The sequence below is a fragment of the Argiope bruennichi genome, chromosome 7 (genome assembly GCF_947563725.1).
Source record: "Argiope bruennichi chromosome 7, qqArgBrue1.1, whole genome shotgun sequence".
Classification (NCBI taxonomy): domain Eukaryota; kingdom Metazoa; phylum Arthropoda; class Arachnida; order Araneae; family Araneidae; genus Argiope; species Argiope bruennichi.
This window is the reverse complement of record NC_079157.1, coordinates 18,044,563-18,063,883: the sequence shown is the minus strand read 5'-3', so window position 1 is coordinate 18,063,883 and position 19,321 is coordinate 18,044,563. Positions and strand designations below refer to the sequence as shown.

Genomic DNA, 19,321 nt, shown 5'->3' with positions numbered 1-19,321 from the left:
GTCATTTAATCTGCAACAACAGCAGTCACATCAATGTTACTTTAATTTGAATTACACATGTAACTAAAACATTTACTACTATACAGTGCAAAATGTATTTTTTCATAGTAAATAAAGAGTTTTGTGTTGTTAGTTTTATTATCTTCCCAATAATCGTAGACCAAAATTATTTGACGGTATGTCTATACCTCATTAGGCATTTCTGTGGAAAAAATGGCACTTTGATCCATAAAGGTTCGCCACCCATGTGATAGACTATTGTCTGTATGAATAGAAGATTTAATTATATTTCATAAATGTGTTTGATATATCTTTTCTCTCTCTCTTTCACTACTAGGCATATTCTGATTGTCTTGGCTCAAATGAAGACATTGAAGAAAATCCATTAGAAAACTTAGCTGAAAGTCTGCTTTTAACACCAGATGATACTTTTGAAATATGGCAGCTTCATGCCACTGTGATGTCGATTATGATGCATGATGGGCTGAAAAATGCAGATGAAAATATGAAGTGGGTGCTAAATAAGTCTAAAACCTTGGATTTCAACACTCCCTATCTCTTGAGATACGAAGTTGTATGTGAAATTATTAAATCTATACCTGATAAAATGGACGGTGCTCTGGACAGTCAGCTGATTGCTGGACATTTGCTAATGTGTAATGAACTGCAAAAGATTCAGCAAATAGGAAATCAGTTTTATGATATTTACCATAGTCCAAATCCAGTGGAAACTCTTACAATCAAGCCAATATTATTTAAACTGGAAAATCGTTTAAAAATACTATTAAAAAAGCATCCAGAAGATCCTCTCTTACTTCAGGTACATTTTCTTTTTTAAATATTACTTTTTAATAATATAGTTTACTTATGATAAATTTATGTTATAATTAATTTTCTTATTTTATTAGTTCTTTCAACTATAGGTTTTTCTGTGTAATAAAATTTAAGGTAAGTGTAATGTTGTATAATTGAATCGAAACAAAAATATTTGATCTTCAACAAAATGAAGGCGTTTGGTTGCGATGAACTGGCTTTATTTATTTAGTTTTGTATCTGTCATTTTTTTTTTGGTGCAGAGTTTTTTATTATGATTATTAATTGGTAAGTGCCCTTGTAGTTAGTTTTCAGAACTAAAAATAATATTGCTATCTTTTTTTATTCAAGAATAAATAGAAACAAAACAATTTAAGGCAAAACTAATATTTTTAGTGCTACTTTTTAGAAAGGATTAAAGTTTCAATTTTAAAAAATCATAAATGTAGAAGTTTAAATTTTTACAAAATTATATTTATACATTACTATTATGTTCTTTTTTTATTTTGCCATATCCACTAGCATGGGTTGTTTTTCTTGAAATCATGATCGTGTTCTTAGCTAGAAAGGATGTATTCCAATCTTTTTTAATTGCATTATTCCTCTTTTACACATTTCGAAGGGTCACAGGAATAGTAGTGTAAAATGACAGACAATTTTTTATATATGTATTTTACTATTATCCCTAATGCATATATAAATATCCTGTATAAATTAATTGCTGATGCTACTTTCCTTTTGTTATTTTGCTTATCTACAGGGTGTCCCAAAAAAATGTATACACATTTTAGCACCTGATAACTAAGTTATTTCTTCTTTCTTTACTGACTGAACCCATTGCACCAAGTGATGGCAGACAGACTTGAATTTGAAGAAAGGAAATTTATTTTAAAATGCTACTGGAAATATGAAAATGCAGAAGAAGTGCAAAGGCAATTTTAGAGGGAATTTAACAAAGAACCACCTACACGAGTTACCATCACTCGAATTAGATGTAAAAGTTCCATCAGTTTGAAGCTGATGGAACTGTTCAGGACGTCCATAAACCTGCAAAAGTTGTTCAATTGAGGGCAACCATTGAACATGAATGTACGAATATCCCAAGGGAATTGTTCCATCATGTGTGCTATTCCATCGCTTCGCGTTGTCAGCAGTGTCTGGAGCAAAACGGACATTAGTTTGAGATCATGCGATAACAAGACAATAGAATGATATTTGTAGAATCTTTTACATGTTGGAAATTATTTGAATTATAATAAACCCCAAATTTACAATTATTTAAAGTGTGTATACATTTTTTTGGGACACTCTGTATTGACTAGAAAAACGAGTAACTAAAATATTCTTTTAATCAGGTTTTCTATCATATTACGGATAAAGAATTATTTTAGATTTTAATAATGAGTGTTTTATATACAATATTAGCAAATGTTCATTTCAGATGAGAAACATAACTTTCTGTTGTATACTGTGTCCTTATTTTTAGCCTTTTAAATTCAAAATGCTGTCATGTATAGCCAAGCATACCTGTAATAAAGGGATGCTGCTGAATTTATTGAGGCAGGTTACAGCACCCGTAGTGGCAAAATTAGGAAATTATAAAGAATAAATCAAAAAGTGAGATCAGCTCCCCACCCCACCCCCAAAAAAAATCAATTCAGAAAATTGTATGCTATACTGTGATAAAAATTATGAATTTTCTATGACTTGAGAAAGGGGTCACTCTAAATTGAAAAATGTATTCTCTATTATCCACTTTTTCTGAGTCAAGCAGTGATGAAGTGAAGTTTTTGAGCCAGGAAAAAGCAAACAAACATTTTTTTAAAAAAAATCTGAAGCTACACTTAGTGGGGGGGGGGGGATACTGAAAAATACATTTAACAGATAACTCCCTGAAATTTTTTCCTATATTTTTATAAATGTGTTGTGCACATTTTGTTAACTGAGCTGTTTGGCTGATCTCTTTAATTTTTTTAGTTATTTCTATATTTTACCACCAGATGTAGGCGGACTCAATAAATGGAGATTAATCATTTTATTACCTATGTGTTCCTATTGTCACTGCTGTAGATATACATTACTTCCCTGGCTGTATGAGATACCATTTTGAATTGTCCTGTATATGCATTCTAAATTCATAAATAGTATCAAAATTTTCATTTTCCTGTACAAATGCTGCTGTAGTTACTAAAAGCATTTATGGCACCATTTTATTTTGAACCCTCTCCCCTCCTCCCTTTTTAAATCGCTTGGCATAGTTTAAATGGCAAGAAACTTAATAAGATTAATATTTTATAAAAATAAACTAATATTTTTATGACATGATGAATAGTGGCCAATGAAAATTGTTATAAACAATGATTAAACATAGAAGCTTAGCAATACCATATTTTAAAAAATGCAGTTTACGCCCATTATTTTGGTTTTAAGCAGCTCATTGAACTGCCATTGTTGTAGATAATTGATTTGCATATGAGAAAGTATTATTATATTAAAATAAATTTGTAAGTAGCAAATAAGATTGAATTTATTGATCCTTTATACTAGAAAATAAGATTATTCAGAAAATATTTATTAATAAAATAGTTCATTCATATTCTATTAAAATGAAATGTTTCGTTTAATGAAAGCTCTAAATTGTGTTATTTGTTTAACGTAAGATAATATAATTATTATTTTGAATTCAGAAATATGATTTTTTATTTAAAAAAACTATGGTAATCTTGCTAGTAATTTATAATTTAAAATTATTTGTATTTCAACATTAAACAAACTTCCTTGAATCCTACAGTAAATTTCCAAATGTAACATTAATTCATTCTTGTAGTATAAAGATCTACATCTTTTTTATTTTCCCCTTCTACGTTTTTTTTTTTTTTTTTTATCCCCAATTTAAAGATTTTTTGAATAATACAATCTTCACTTTTTTTCCACCCAGATTTTGAAATTGGTCGAGCGTGTTTTTAGCTTTCCAATAACTGATCCTCTTATGAAGTTTGTTGTTGGATTGGAACTTATACTTGAATCAATGCAGGTAAATCTTTTGTTATTTTTGCATCTTGCATGTGTGTGTGTGTATATATAATATCGTGATCCTATATATATATATATATATTCAATTATTTTTTTTCTTTTAAAATTGCTACTTTTTGCTTTTATAGTCATGGAAAGATATTCTAAAAGAAGAAAGAGAAACAATTAGCAAAAAAATAATAGAGTATAGGTCATTGGAATTAGAGTAAGTATCATTTCAAACATAAATTACCTATTATTTTGTATCTATTACTTTTTTTTATGTTGATGATGATGATGAAAATGTTTGATCTTTTTATATAATTGTTTCTGTCTCTATTTCTTTTATAGTGGGTGGAAAAGAGGTCTTGATTCTGTTATTCGAAAGCAGTATGTAAATTGTTCAAAGTGGTGGTTTCATCTCTATGGGTTGATTAATAACTTAACCAAGGTGAGTGTAATGATGAAATATGAGTTGTTAATTCTTAATTTCTTTTATCTAATTAACTTGCATGCAAGTTTAATTTATTCTTCAGTTTTGTTATGTTTATTAATAGTACAATTTTTGCTGTCATTTAATATTTGAATAAATATATATTTAATATACATGTTTAAATTATTATGTTCCTTATTAAAAATGATTCTGCATTGTTTCCTCATATGTGGTATGTCTGTTTTGTATTTCTAGGATCCTGAAAAGAAGGAAACATGCGATACTGTAATAGATGCTCTTAAACAATTCTTAGAAGACTCGCCTTTGGGAGAATTTTCTGCTCGAATTAGCCTCCTACATACTTTCCTTCAGCATACTAAATTATCACAAACTCTACCTTCTTATAGTAAGTTAGATTTTTTATTTGTCGCAAAAAGTATCAATACATTAATTCCTTTGATGATGTTAATTTATTTTGATTCATTTAGACATGATCTGATCTTTCTCAATTTCCTACACAACTTAGGCTTTTTGCATGTTAAGTTAATTTTGTATCATTTTCAGGAAAATTGTCAGAGCTACTTTTCAATCTCTATTGCTATTATGAACAATTCTTGCCTAATGTCAACAATCGCATTGCACAAATAAGAAAACCAATTGATAAAGAACTGAAGGTGATATTTCTATTTTTCTCTTAATTGCTTAGTAAATTAACCTCATTTTTTTAAAAAAAACTGAATAACTAATTCTATATTATTCATTTTTTATTTAGGATTTTGTAAAAATAGCTCGATGGAATGATATTAATTTTGATGCTTTGAAACAGTCTGTTAAAAAATCGCACAGTTTTGTTGTAAAGCATGTAAAAACATTCGAGGTAAGGTTCATCAAAAAATTTTATTAGTGACTGTTAATGAATTATAATTTTTAGATTATTCAATTCATGTTTGTTTGAATTTTAAAATTTTTCCTTTGATTATTTTTCTATTCATTTTTATCCTTCAATATTTATATTTTTTAAATCCTCTCTCTAATTATTTATGTCATAATTTAATCTTATAAGTGAAAATTTAACTATCATTTATGGCTCCAACAGAAAGAGAAAACTATAAACTTACCTTTTATATAAACAGTTTCATGGTTTATATTATAAATAAAATATTTGTTTAATCAATATTAGAAAGTTATTAGTTATCATTCTTTCAATATTTTGTAGTTATTTGTTAATTATTAATATTAATAAATCATTGAAATTTGTAATTTTCATTTAGCTTAGTAATAATAAATACATTTTTACTAATATATATTTATAATCTTTAAGGAAAACGTCCTTTTTTTTTTCTTTGCATTACATACAAATAAATTTTATCAGATTTTGGAAATGATCAAATAACCTCTCTTCTAGCTTACATAGTTCATATCATACTATAATCTGTTTATTATGTAAATTTTACTGCAAAACTTACTTATCTATTTTTGTTAATTTGCTCATCTGTTTTTCTTCAGTATTATATTTTTCAGTATTACTTACCTTTTTTCAAACTATACAGTAAGCAAGTATATAAAATTTGTATTAATATTAGGATGCTTTGAAAGTGCCTGCTAAGGAAGTATTTGACATCCCATCCAAAGCAGACTCTGAAAAAATAGATGGATTTTCATGGACTTTAGATATCAAAGAAATAAATTTTATTTCCAAGTCAGATGAACTTGTAAGTATGAGGCACTCACTCCATACAATTGTACATGTTAATTATATCTGGAATTGTTTACTATATTTCAATAATAAAATATCGTAACTTATTAATAAAGTTTTTACATATATTAAAGATAAGAAATTGTATTTTAAATTTTGCAATGATATTCCTTGACATTCTAAATTTTTACCATTTTGAATTTCAGATTAAAAGTGAATATTTCAGTCAACGAGATGATGAATTGCTTCAAAAGATGCCCCACTATTACAAACGATTGTCTAAATTTTCTAAAAGACTCTCAAAATCATTTACTGTTGTTAATGATGTTAATATTTTAAATGAATTATGTGGTAAGCTTTTTTATTCATTGTTATTTTCTTTTTAACTATTGATAAATTAACTGCTGTTTTTGAACTTGTCATATATAAATTGCAAATTTTTATCTTAAGATACTTTTTAATCTAATCTTATTATCATTTCCACAAGTTCTAATTAAATATATGGTAAATTAAAATATCTTTATTATAAAAAATCAGTGTTAAAATTTTTAGTTTTTTTTTTTTCTTTGCATTAAGATATTCTTTCTTCACATTCATAGGATTGGTTATCTGCATTCTTATTTAAATTAACTTTAGCTAATGTTATTATGAAAAGTGTTTTATTTTTCTTGTGTTTTTTTTTAATTAAATACAAATATATTTACTTACAATAATTCTTTTTTAATGAAGGAACTATCATTGAGTCTCTTCAAAGTGTAATTGTTGATTCAGAAAAGGTAAGAATGTATATATATACTTTGCATACTAAATGATTACTTTTTTGTTATATGGATTTTTTTTATGCAATCTGAATTTTGTAACATATTTCCTTTAGAATTAACTTAATTAATATCTTATTTAAAAAAATCATAATTTCCAAAAGTCCAAGAATAACGGCCATTCCTTAACAGTAATTTTCAACAACATCATCTTCTACGAATGATGAACCTTACAAAAAGGAAATAAAGAGTGAATATTTAAAATTATTTGACATAATTTTATTTATTGTGTAAGCATTTTACTTTATATTTTTATTTATATATATATTTATTTTAAATTTGTTACTGGCATTAAATAAAAAATTTAATGCCAGTAACAGTTAAAGCCTATTATTCTGAATAATGAGACTTTTTCTATTTAAGTAATAAATTGATATTTTGTCATGTAGAAAATGAGTACTAGATCCAAAGAGAAGAAACAAGGTTTGTTGCTCATACAGAAGAAGAAACAATTGCTTTCTGCATTATTTAAGAATTTAAAAGCAATCGGTATGTATAATTTAAAAATTTTACAGTCAGATTGTATTTATTCAATCTAATTTAATATTTTTAAACACTTCCTTTAAAAAGAATCAGTAATATTTTAAATAATTTTATCATATGTTATTATAAAGAAGAAAAAAAGCTTAAAATTTTTGTTACAAAAACCATTCTACAAAGAACACTATAAAATATTATTATACCTTTGGAATGCTTTCAAATATAAATGAAAAACTTTTTCTGAAAATTTAACATAGAATCTATACGATTCAAACATTCAGTAAATTGTTTGTTTTAAATCAAATTATAGAAAAGACAATTCAAAAAGAATTTCTCTCTGTTTTTTGTGAAAACAAAAAATATGACACTTGATCCTTCCATAAATTCTGTTTGTAGCAAATAAAGGAATGATGACTTTTAAGAGAAGTCATTTTTGTTAATTTAGAAGATATTCAATTTAATATATATGGATTTCTTTTAAAGGTCTGTCATTTGGACATGGAAGAATATTTGCTAAAAATGTTCTGAGAGGATCTAATATTCTTTTAACTGTGCCTGCATTTGATTGTTCGCAAATGGAGATATTAAAATTTGATAAGTAAGTTCTTTTAAACTTTTTTTTTATTGTAGATTTTTTTTTTTATTCTTTATTTATGTCAGTCAATTTTGTTTTGAAGCTGCTATGTCATTTGCTTTCAAATTAAAAAGGGTGCTGAAAAAGTAGGTTTGTGTTATTATTGCCTGAAGAGTTTTTTATGACATCTTAAATGGAACTCTGTGTAATTAAACTTAACACAGTTGTTTCAATTTATATTTCCTAATTCTGATTTCTCTAGTATACTAATAGATTCGAAATGTAATCTTAAAATAAATTAACATTAACTTTCTTTTTCTTTACAGAAGCTTTAAGGAATTACTTTTAAAAGCGTCACAAGATACTAGTCATTACTTCTACAAGAGCCTTGCCCAGTATGCATTGTTGCAAAAGCATATGGAACTACCTTGTAAAGTATGTTTACTTTTTCCCAATAAAATAAAATCACACTGCACTTTTTATTTGAAATAATTTGTGAAAAATTTCGTTATTCAGTGTTTATTGGTAGGATAATAATAACCTGACTTAATGAAGCAATTGTAAAAATTTATATTATCGTTGCTTTTCTTGATTACACAATAATTTTTTTGATATTGAAGATTATCGTCTGGGTGAATTGACTTGAAGAAACATGTTGTCTTTTATGTGGTTTATTGGTAACATCAACAACAAAAGGCACTTGATTACACCCTAGTGTAGTAGGCCTCGAGAACTACACATAAAATTTCTCGGGAGAGAGAGAGCTGAGATCACACTTCCCCTAATACAGGAGTCAAGTTCACTTCTGCTGGAAAAAAATATACTAATATCAACAGTGAGACCATGTGTTATTTATACGATTGGCAGCTAACTCCGCCTAGGAAAACCACATGGTTAACTGAATTCTTAACATCCTGCCCCCGTATGAATTAGGAGATTCATCAAAATTTTCAAGAGTAAATAATTATATTTATACATGAACTGTAAATTTAACTTCAAAGTAACCTGGTGGTAACAAAGTTCACCTGGTAATTACTAAAAAAAATACTAAACAATAATTAAATTCAAGAGTACATTTGAAAAAGAATATACTGCAAGTGAAAATATGATAAAGAATATACTGCAAGAAAAAAAATAATAAAGAACATACTGCAAGAAAAAACATGATAAAGAACATACTGCAAGGGAAAAAAAAGTATATGAAAAAAACATTTCAAATACAAATTAAAATAACAAATATACATTTCAAATAGCAAATATGCATTTCAAATAATAAAATATATACATTAAACAATATTAAATAATGTTACTAGCTAAATAATTAATATTCTAGAAATTAAGTATATGTTACATGTAATAAAATTATTATTACAGTTTTACTTCTTAGTCCTGGATTTCTAAATTATACAACAATTGTACAGGATGCTTAATAGTTGAAGTCTGGTGAATATGGTTGTAAGACAGATTCAAAGTTATGAGCTCTCTCATGGCCATGGGGAAGAAATCAATTCCAAATGTACTTAATTTTCCGTAATTGAAATGAAACTCCTTCAAGTTGCTCATGCATCCAGTCCAAGGACTCTTGTATCCTCTTCCAGTATCACGCAAAGAGCATATCCACTCCGAAGATGAACCGTTCGTTATTTTGAAACTTTCGGTTACAGTATTCTTGCAATTTATTTTCCAGTCGCACACAAAACAAGATGACACGGTAGAATCAATTATTTCTTTTTCTTTCATTTTGAGTAGCGTTATGCAATCAGCAGGCAGAACTTTCTGCAATTCTCCTGCAGAATTAAGCAAGTGAGCTTTCCAGAAAGAATCATACAAATAAAAGTGGTCAATTTCCATGGATATTAAAGCTGGGAAAATGGAATGCAAGGCTTTCGTATCATCCAGCCGGTAGCAGTTTACAATGGTAATGATGTTTCTCCCATGAATGTATATATTAGGACAACTGAAAGGGTCGATTTCTTTTCTTGAAGGCACATTCTTCTTGCACATTTATCCTCCCAATGCAAATATGGCCAAGAAAAGGATAAGGCGAAACATCTTAAAAGATATGCAATGATCCTTATCTTGCTTACTGCTGGCATCATAAATTATTCTAACTTTTGTACTGCTTCTTTCTGTTGCAATGATGCTTCACATCGTTCGGTCTTCCCGAAATTATATAAATTATCCCTGGATTTATTTTCTGTAGTCTTATCAAACAGGAAAGAATCTACCTCACATAAGCGTTTCACATGATTTTCCACTACACATCAAGTTACAGTAAATACGGAAGAATGTTTTCTTTCTTGGAAGTTTGGCATTTGACCTATCAATGTGTCACCAAAAAGTGTCGGCTGCACAAATAAGCTTTTGTCTATTTTTCTTGCTTCTCCCCTTAGAACATTACACAGTAAGTCAGCACCCAGCAGGATCTAGATAGGGGTGGAATTTTCGAGGGAGTCATTCAACATGCAGGTGGTTGGAATTACTTTGTTTAAAAGTTTGGGGTCAACATTTGAATATATGTCTGCACCAGTTATTTCGTCTGACGCCAAAGCCTCAATGTTTATGAATTCAAAAGGGGGAAATCTGCTCCTTATTCTTAAACGTACAACTTTGAATATTTTTTCGATGAGTTCGCATTTCGAAATGTTATAAATTAAAAGTTTCTCTTGACATATTGGTTTTAAATTTAAAGTGTGTTTTAGGTCACTACGCAAAAAAGGACTTTTATGACCCTGGATCAAATAAAAGTTTAGCCATGGCCCTGTTTGAACTATTTTCTGCCTTGACGTTAGCTGTTTGAAGAAAAGTCACGTAACTGCTAGGGTGATTTTCTGCTTTTAAAATGGAAGAAATTATAACTTCCTGTCCATGGGTTTCGGTTTGAGAAGAGCCGCTTTCAATTTTATTTTTCAGGCAAAACAAGGAATTGTGCTGCAAACTTTGGCACGTTTCACACGATGAAATTTTAACCTTGCATTGAGAAATTAGATGTCTATAAGCCTTACACCGATAGCATCTACCATTTTTCTTTAATTTATAACATTTTTGCTCATCGGAGAAAGTTTGCATTTTAATGCAGTGTGCGTATCAGAGTTAACAAAAATGCACACATTTTTAACAACAGTATTTTAAGTGGCAGATGAATATAACTTATTTTCAAATTTAAACTTCCATTATAAGAAGAATTACATGGAGGATGTTGGGGAATTTCGAGAACTTTTTGAGAATGTCCAGTTACAATATTTGCAGATTCGCGAGATTCAGTTTCAAATTTTATAAGTTTGATTAATTCCTTAACATCACCAATCTTAGACGAATCTCTCTTATAATGGAACTATACTACTAAATCTTGGGGTAATTGCTTTAATAAAATTGGTATAAGTAAGTGACCATAATAAGTAAGTGATGCAATTACCATTGAGTTAAAATTTCTTATACTAATTTCACTCTCGCCATGCAGTTTTCGTAATCCCTTGAGACTGAAAGAGGATTTTACAGGTTCATTTTTTAATAATCGATTCATGAAATGACTAATGATTTAATAATGACTTGTACAGAGATAAACACAATTTTGTAAGCTTCGGAGGATAAAAAGGACTTTAAATATGTGAATTTATCAACATTACTTAATGAATCATTAGAGTCAATTGGATTTTTAAAGCTATTGATGAATTTTAAAAAAGTGCTAGCATCTCCATTAAATGTGGGAATTCTTAGCTTTGGCAAATTATTGCTTGTTGCAGGATAGTTAATTCTTACCATTTCTTACCATTAACAGCACATGGTGCGACAGGTTGCTGATCAATTTTAAACTTATTCATCTTACTTTAGATTTTGAACTTTGCTTCATTTATTTGCTCTTCATATGCTTAATTTATTTGCTCTTCATATTCAAGAGAACTTTGAATTTCTGTTTCAAACAATGCATTATCAGATATTAAATCCTCAGTTTCACTGTTAAGGCTTTTGAGATCTAATTTTTTTGCTTCTGAACTTAATAAATGCTCCAAAAGTTTTTCTTGGTTGCTTTCCTTTTTAATATCACAATTTTCTAAGAACAAATAAATCTTGTTAATCAATTTTGTACAAGCAATACGAAAGATATCTTCCGTTTTGTCTTTAACTTATCAAAAGTTTCCATTTTCATGCATAAAATAAGGTTTACAATACCTTTTTAAATGTCCAACAACGAGTTATAATCCTAGATAAATGTAGAATTTCAAGAGCATAAACACAATCTTCACCCAGTATAATACACTCGGGTTTTGGCATCATGAAAAGAATTAAATTATTGTGAAAAGCATGAAAATCAATAATTTAATTTTTTTCAGCACTTGTAGTGATTATTTCAACTTCAAATTAAGCAGAATTTTGTTAGTGCTAAAAATTTCATTAAATATTTATTTTATTTCTTGAAATTTGATCGATGAAATATGCTTAAGTATTTTCTTTTTCTAGGATCTTACTTTGGATATCATATACAGAATTGATGGTTATAGTGGTAGTTTAATGTATTATATTATTACTCAAAGGCAAGAAATGGTTCAAATTGCAAAGAATATTGACAAAATAGGGTAAGTAATTATTAAAACTTGTTCTGTAGATGTGCTAAATGTTATTATATATTTTAAAAATATTTATCTAAATATTTACTTTATTCTCAAAGGTGCTTCCTTGGTAGTTTGTCAGCTTTACAAAATACGGTCATTAAAAACAGGTGTACTGTTCTTCCTCCTGAAAATGATGTGATGCATTTAGAAGTAAGTTATTCATGATTTAGCATATATATATATAAAGCGTCAGATTATCTGCTGGTTTGCAAGGAAATTTTGGTGTTTGTTTAATTTAAATTTTATCTCGTTTATTATTTAATGGTTATGAGAACTTCAATAAAGCATTTCTGAGTATTGAGTTTTTGGTGAATGTTTATTGGCATTTTAATTTTATGGCCATACACCTTTTATATTCTTTATGATGTGAATCATTGTAATGGAGCTAACTTAATGTTTGCTGCCAAAAACTTAATTTTTCAGTTTAATTTGCTCTCTAACATTAGAGATGCTATAATTTTAGTTATTCCTCATTTAAACTGCATAAATATTAAATTGAATCCTGCTGCCTTCCTTTCCACCAATGGAAGAAAATCACGCAATCAAATATTTAATGAGTTAATGGGAAAAATATATATATATATTTCACTTCAACAATGAAAGCTGTTATTAAAAATTATACATATTTTTTTTAATGTTTATATGTCAATTGAGACGTTGCATAACAGTTAAATGATATTATTAAAATGATAATTTTTTAACTTTTAAAACTATGGGTAAAGCAGCTTTTGCAACAATATTTTCAAGAATAAATGTGGAAAAATACTAAAATCTTGCTTATTTCTTTCTTCCAAGATATGTTTGTGCTAAATTTGGTAGCTCTGGTCAAATGGTGTGACCTGCTGAGTTCCAGCACACATATATTAATCTTTATTATCAGTAGAGATTCATATTATTTTTACACTCCTGGCAATTAAAATAGAATTAGAAATAAGCTATTCATTACATAATATATGTTAGTTTTATACTCATTAATATTGAAGATTATATTTAAATTTATAAATTGTCCCATTTTAGAAAAAAAACTTGTTTAAAATATAATAAAGGTATTATAGCCTTGAAATTATTATTGATTTTTTTAAAAGCTGGAAAGTATATCTTGAATATTTTGTATGTTATTTCACATTTTCATTCCATTAAAAAGCTTTAATATTTAGTAAAACTGTTTTTCTTTCTATAAGTATTATTGGTTTGCATCTTCATTTTTTGTCTTTTAGGAAACATTGAATAACTTGAATATTCGAATGATGGCCACTATTCAACAATTTGGAGTGCTGATGAATTGTGCTCCTCGATCTTTTAAATGCAGCTTTGGTGAAATTCCACTTGTAGTTAAAGATCCAAGACTCATTGGTTCTCTGAAGAAAGGGGATCTCAACTGGACAAAAATGATGACTAGTATAGCTGAATGCGCAAAACAACTTGAAAAGTATTTCCAACAATTGTTAAACTCCGATCCAAATTTTGTTGGGTTTGCTACTTGGGAGAGATTTTCTCAAATAGTAGAAAATTTTGAAATTTTGGCCACTTCTGTTGATATTGCTTTGAGTTCTATGCAAGAGCCTCTTTTCAATAAAAATCAACAAATTGTTAGTAGTCTCACCAGGCTTTACAATGAAGTTCATGAAGAATTTAAGAATGCAACTGCGCAGTATAATCTGATCAACTTCGAAGCAAGAATGAGGAGATCTCAAAAAGATGATATGAGAAATAAGTCTGTTGGCAGTATTATTCAAAAACTTACTAAAGAAGTACTTTTAGCTTATCAGGATATTGCTACTTTATGTGCCACAACTGATATGGATGGTTCTGATGATAATATTTGTCCTGAAAATCTTTTGACTACAAGGATAATGACATATTTATCAAACTTCGAAAAGTATCTCCGTTTCAAAAAGGTTAAAAAGCTAGTACTTAAATTAAAAAAGCATATCCAGCAATATTTGTCTTCAATAGATGATCTAAAAGCTATTGATGATAGCTTAAGGTTTGTTGCTTGTTATTTATTTATTCAAAATATATGTTTATTATTGTTTTTGCTTTTAAGTAGTTTATTCGTAATATATATCGGTAAGGAACCCATTTTATACTGTGTTGCTTTCTTTACAAAGTTTTATTTTTTTAAAAGAATTTCAGGTTATAAGAATACTTTTATACTAAACATCTGTTCTTGATCATTTATGGAAGTTTGTTCAAAACGGTTCGAATCACTTTTACTTTATCATGTGCAAAGTAAAGAGAAAATATTGTAATCATCAAGAAAATTCAGACGTGAGATTTTGATGAATCTTTATAGTTTAGACCTCTCTGAATTTAAAAAAAAAAAAAAAATGCATATTTGGGTTTATTTGTCTATCTGTATTTGAAAAAGATTACCCAAAAATATTTTCAGCTAGACTGAAGTCATTTTGTACCTGGTCTTTCCTCCAAAACTATAGATTTCTATCAAATTTTAAGAGAAATCCATACAGAGGAAGTCTGTCTGTCCGGCTATCCACAAACAAAGAGAACTTCTTAATACAATTCGGTACACGGATTTAACGTCTAAACTGTAGCTTCCTATTACATTTGGAACCAAATCTATCAAGGGGTTGATTTGTTCTTTCATAAATATGTAGTTGTGATATCTCAGAAAATCAATGACTTAATACGTGAAATTTTACAATTAGAATTAAAATTTTGAAACAAATTTTGATTTCAATCCAATGGAAACAACGCATCTGAAATGTGAACTCGATTTACGGCTATTTCAAAATGTCAGGTATTCATCGCCAAAGATCAAATGATGGATCCAATAAAAATGCCATGTTCACACAAAAGACCAATATTTCATTACTGTTGTTCTCTGATACCATGTCATGACCTTGTCCAAAGTCTGCCGTTTTATGTGGGGGTGGTAAATGATATCTTTTTTAGAGAGAATGCTAGAAAGTTTTGGAAGATCATTCCTGTTATATATATAAATGGAAATGTGTAAAATGCTTTAACCCTTTTGGGACGGGAGGTCTCTATCCTAGACACACACATGGGACGGAGCATATGCAAAAGGAATAATCCCATTAGACTGGGGTTTTTACGTCGCTAAGCCTAACTTTGAAAAAAAAATCACAAAAAATAAAGTTTAAGTTCTAGCATCATCATTTTTGCTATCTTTTTAGAATATTAATTCATTCGTAATATGAACACATTCTTACTCTGAGAAATAGGGTTTTCTTGCCATAATAAACCTAAACTATAGCTTTCCATAATAAAAAGGAAAGTGCTCAAAATTTATCCTAAAGCTACACAAAATACAACAGAACTGATGGTAAAATTCAAAGAGATTACTTGTAGTTACACAATAATTACAAAAAAAAAAAAAAAAATGGAGACCAGAAACGCAAATGATTCTATCAAGTGGAATGTTACACAACCCAGATTAGTTTATTTACATTACTCCCCCCCCCCCCCCCCCGCAAAAGCTGATGAGTAAAATACCAATGTCGAGCTAAATATGAGTAAACTAAAAGTCAGGATACTAAAACTATATTCATTTCAAAAGTACTGGACACAGAGAGCTATCTTAGTGGCATTAAAAATTATTCCAGTTTAAAATGCACATATGTATCACCATCTCGCAAGTTCGATTTTCAGAAATGCATCGGTGGTACGCTCAACTGTGAGAGGCACTTGTTGATCATGCATATATGCACACCCATTGCAAAAGGGTTAATCTCCCACCAAAGTATCATGCTTAATACAAGGATGAGAGATAAACTTTTATGTAGCCAGATTTTCTATTCCACATTGCATAATCAGAGTTCGGAGGGCTAATTGATTGATCTTTTCCTAGAGGACTTGACATATGGGGCATACTTAATTGGGCCTATTTTGCAGAAATCATTTAATAAGCTTTTGTAGTACATGATAATCTTTTTAGTTTATGGTTATATGTCTTTTTTTTTTTATTACATGCTGCATTTTATTATATTTTTTTAAAATATCAGTTAATTGTGAACAATTTCTTTTAATTTTATTTCTTTTATAAATTAAATTTTTCTAAAATGTTTATTTAGTAATGTAACATATTTATTGAGGGTTTTTTTTTTTTTTTTTTTTTTAATTGAATAAGTTTAAATTCGGTCATACTTTCTTCTGTGTTTCTTAACAAAAAAGAACTGAAAGGCATATATACAAATTGATTTTTTATTTCAGGTTGCTTCTTAATCTAACACCCGTTTTGAAGCAGTATTTCCAGCTGGTCAAGGTTTTTTTCGCTACTTATCTTGGAATGCACAGAACATCCTGCAAGTTCTTAACTATTCTGTTAGATATATTCGTCATCTTAGCATCTAAGGTGTGTTTTTATTGCCTATTAGATTTTCTTACTGTAAATTAGGTTTTTGTATTGTATTTTACAGGTGAGTGCTAAGTTTTCTGTTAACTGATGAGGTTCTAAGCCAGTAATAAAAATCATGGCATTTTAATTTTTGTTAATATTGTAGAATTTAGTAATAATCTCTTGTCTGTTGAAAATTTAATTAAAATTCATATTTTTGTTTCGATTTTTTTTTTTTTTTATCTTTGTTGTATTTTTGTATTGAAGAAAAACAATTGTTTTTTGCTTCATTATTATCGATACTTTATTTAAAACATTTACAGGTGCATTAAATGCATTTCATTGTAAAATAAGATATATCTATAAAATATATCCTAATACTTTACTAGGCTTTCTTTATGTATTTAAATATAATGATAATCATGGTGATGCTTATATTATTATGCATATTATCAGAAAATATGATATGCATGATAAAAATAGCTTAAGTCTCTCTATAATGTGTCGGCCAAATCTGATAATATCGTTACTTTGCGAGTAGTAAGTGTTCACTGAGAAAATATTTTTTTTAATTTTAATTAGATTTTTATTTAAAAATTAATTGGCTTTTCACTGTAACCATTTTTGCATCATTTTAAAATTTAAAAAAATAATTTTTTTTTGATGATATTAAATTTTTTTCTTTAACTTTTAGGCATTTTTGACCACAGAATTTTTTTTTGTTGTTGTTGTTTTAGTAATCTTATTTATGTGCACATGTTGTAATGACAGTAAATGCATTTTTAGGTGTATATTATTATGTAATTAAGATTAAAATTAAAATAAAGAATCAAATCTAAAGTATTATCATTTAGATTAGAGATTTGAATCTTTTTTAATTTTCATTACTATAATATTAAAAAATTCATTTGTAACATTGATTCTAATTGATTATTTTAAGTAATGTGAAATGCAAATAATATTGTAATGTTTTTATATTAAATTAATAAATTATAAACTTCTTTAGGAAATCAAACAGTATGTACTTATATATAAGCTAACTCTGTGTTCTTATTCTTTTGTGCAAAACAAACTAATGTCTATTTTTAAGAAGTAGGATAAAATATAGCATATCTGTTAGGATTCTTGCATTTAAGAATTGCCATAATTGACTAATACCCGAGTAATAATTTGAATGTTTCTGTGAAGAATAATAAATGTTTTAGAAATATTTTACTGAAATTTTGCTTGGCTCTTTATTAAAGGGTTGCATTTTTCTGTGGGGTGGAGACTTGTTAAATAATTTTTCTGTTAGAATAATTAATATATTATAAACTATTTCAGGGATTTTGTATACCTCCTGAACTTCAAGAAGAAGCTCAAAAATCTGGTGATACTAAATTTGAAGACATTGAATCTGGTGGCCTTGATGAAGGTGAAGGTGTGAAAGATATTAGTGAAAACATTGAAACGGAAGATCAGTTGGAAGATACCTTAAAAGAAGGCCAGGAGAAAAAGGAGAAGGAAGAATCTGACGATATTAAAGTAAGAACTTGGTTAATGAGCTTAATTCATTATGATATGATCATTGAAAATTCTTTTTTATATAGATGTTTTTTTTTCTTTATTTTTACATTTTATATTTTTAAAAAATTATGCTGGAGTTATTAAGAAGCTAGGAACATTTTTTACCTTAATTGTGTGCAGCTAACCAGGTTTATTTGAAATGTAACGCATATATACAGTGGTGGCCAAAAGTGTGGACATTTTTTGAAAGTTTCATGTTTTTCAACTTTGCGTGCTTGTAGAATATATTAATTTTCACTTAAATACAAATGTTTATATATCAAATTGAAGGTAATTTAATGTAAAATTTAATAACAAAAACAGTATTACAATATCTGTATTACAAAAAAAAGTTACGCTCATTTTAGTAAGATCTATCTTAGATTTGCATTTTTTTAAAGTGATACTTACACAATCAATACTTAGTAGGATAACCCTTATTTTTTAAGACAGTTTCACAGCGTCTTTTCATCGAGTGAACAAGTGTTTGGAGTTCATCTTTCGTAATCACATGGTGTCAAGAATCAATTATAGATTCAATAAGTTGTCTTTTATTGGAGGGACGTTTTTTTCGTACAAGAATTTTCAAACGTCGCCGCAAATTTTCAATTGGATTGAGATTAGGACTGTTTCCTGGCCATGGTAATACATCCATGCCTTTATTTTGAAACCATGCTTTGCATACTTTTGCTGTGTGGCATGGAGCTGAATTCTGCTGAAAAATAAATGGTGATTTGTTGGGGAAGAAATCCCTGATGGAAAGTATCAATTTTGGTTCCAGGACAGTTTCGATGTATATTTTGGCATTCAGGATGCCATCAATCACTTGAATTCGGCCCACGCTATCTGCAGAAATACATGCCCAAATCATGGCATTTGTTGTAGTTTTTATAGCTGCTTCAATGCAATCAGGATGAAGTCCTTCACCTACTCTACGTCTCACATATTTTCTACCATCACTACCAAAGAGTGATATTTTAGTCTCATCACTCCAGATTACTTGCTTTCATTGATTTTCTGAC

General features: G+C 28.2%; 1 protein-coding gene across 2 annotated transcripts in view; it reads left to right on the top strand.

Annotated features, from left to right (window-relative positions):
* Window positions 1–19,321, top strand: part of LOC129976279 (midasin-like) — a 263,355-nt gene that overhangs the window by 226,808 nt on the left and 17,226 nt on the right. For both annotated transcript variants that reach the window (XM_056089764.1, XM_056089763.1), the window contains 18 exons: window positions 338–820; window positions 3,752–3,847; window positions 3,975–4,051; window positions 4,177–4,276; window positions 4,514–4,664; window positions 4,823–4,932; window positions 5,031–5,135; window positions 5,842–5,970; window positions 6,161–6,305; window positions 6,684–6,730; window positions 7,162–7,261; window positions 7,736–7,850; window positions 8,153–8,261; window positions 12,285–12,400; window positions 12,493–12,586; window positions 13,654–14,423; window positions 16,631–16,772; window positions 18,078–18,278. In XM_056089764.1, the coding sequence (XP_055945739.1) occupies window positions 338–820; window positions 3,752–3,847; window positions 3,975–4,051; window positions 4,177–4,276; window positions 4,514–4,664; window positions 4,823–4,932; window positions 5,031–5,135; window positions 5,842–5,970; window positions 6,161–6,305; window positions 6,684–6,730; window positions 7,162–7,261; window positions 7,736–7,850; window positions 8,153–8,261; window positions 12,285–12,400; window positions 12,493–12,586; window positions 13,654–14,423; window positions 16,631–16,772; window positions 18,078–18,278 (3,090 nt within the window). The remainder of the gene's footprint in view (window positions 1–337; window positions 821–3,751; window positions 3,848–3,974; window positions 4,052–4,176; window positions 4,277–4,513; window positions 4,665–4,822; window positions 4,933–5,030; window positions 5,136–5,841; window positions 5,971–6,160; window positions 6,306–6,683; window positions 6,731–7,161; window positions 7,262–7,735; window positions 7,851–8,152; window positions 8,262–12,284; window positions 12,401–12,492; window positions 12,587–13,653; window positions 14,424–16,630; window positions 16,773–18,077; window positions 18,279–19,321) is intronic.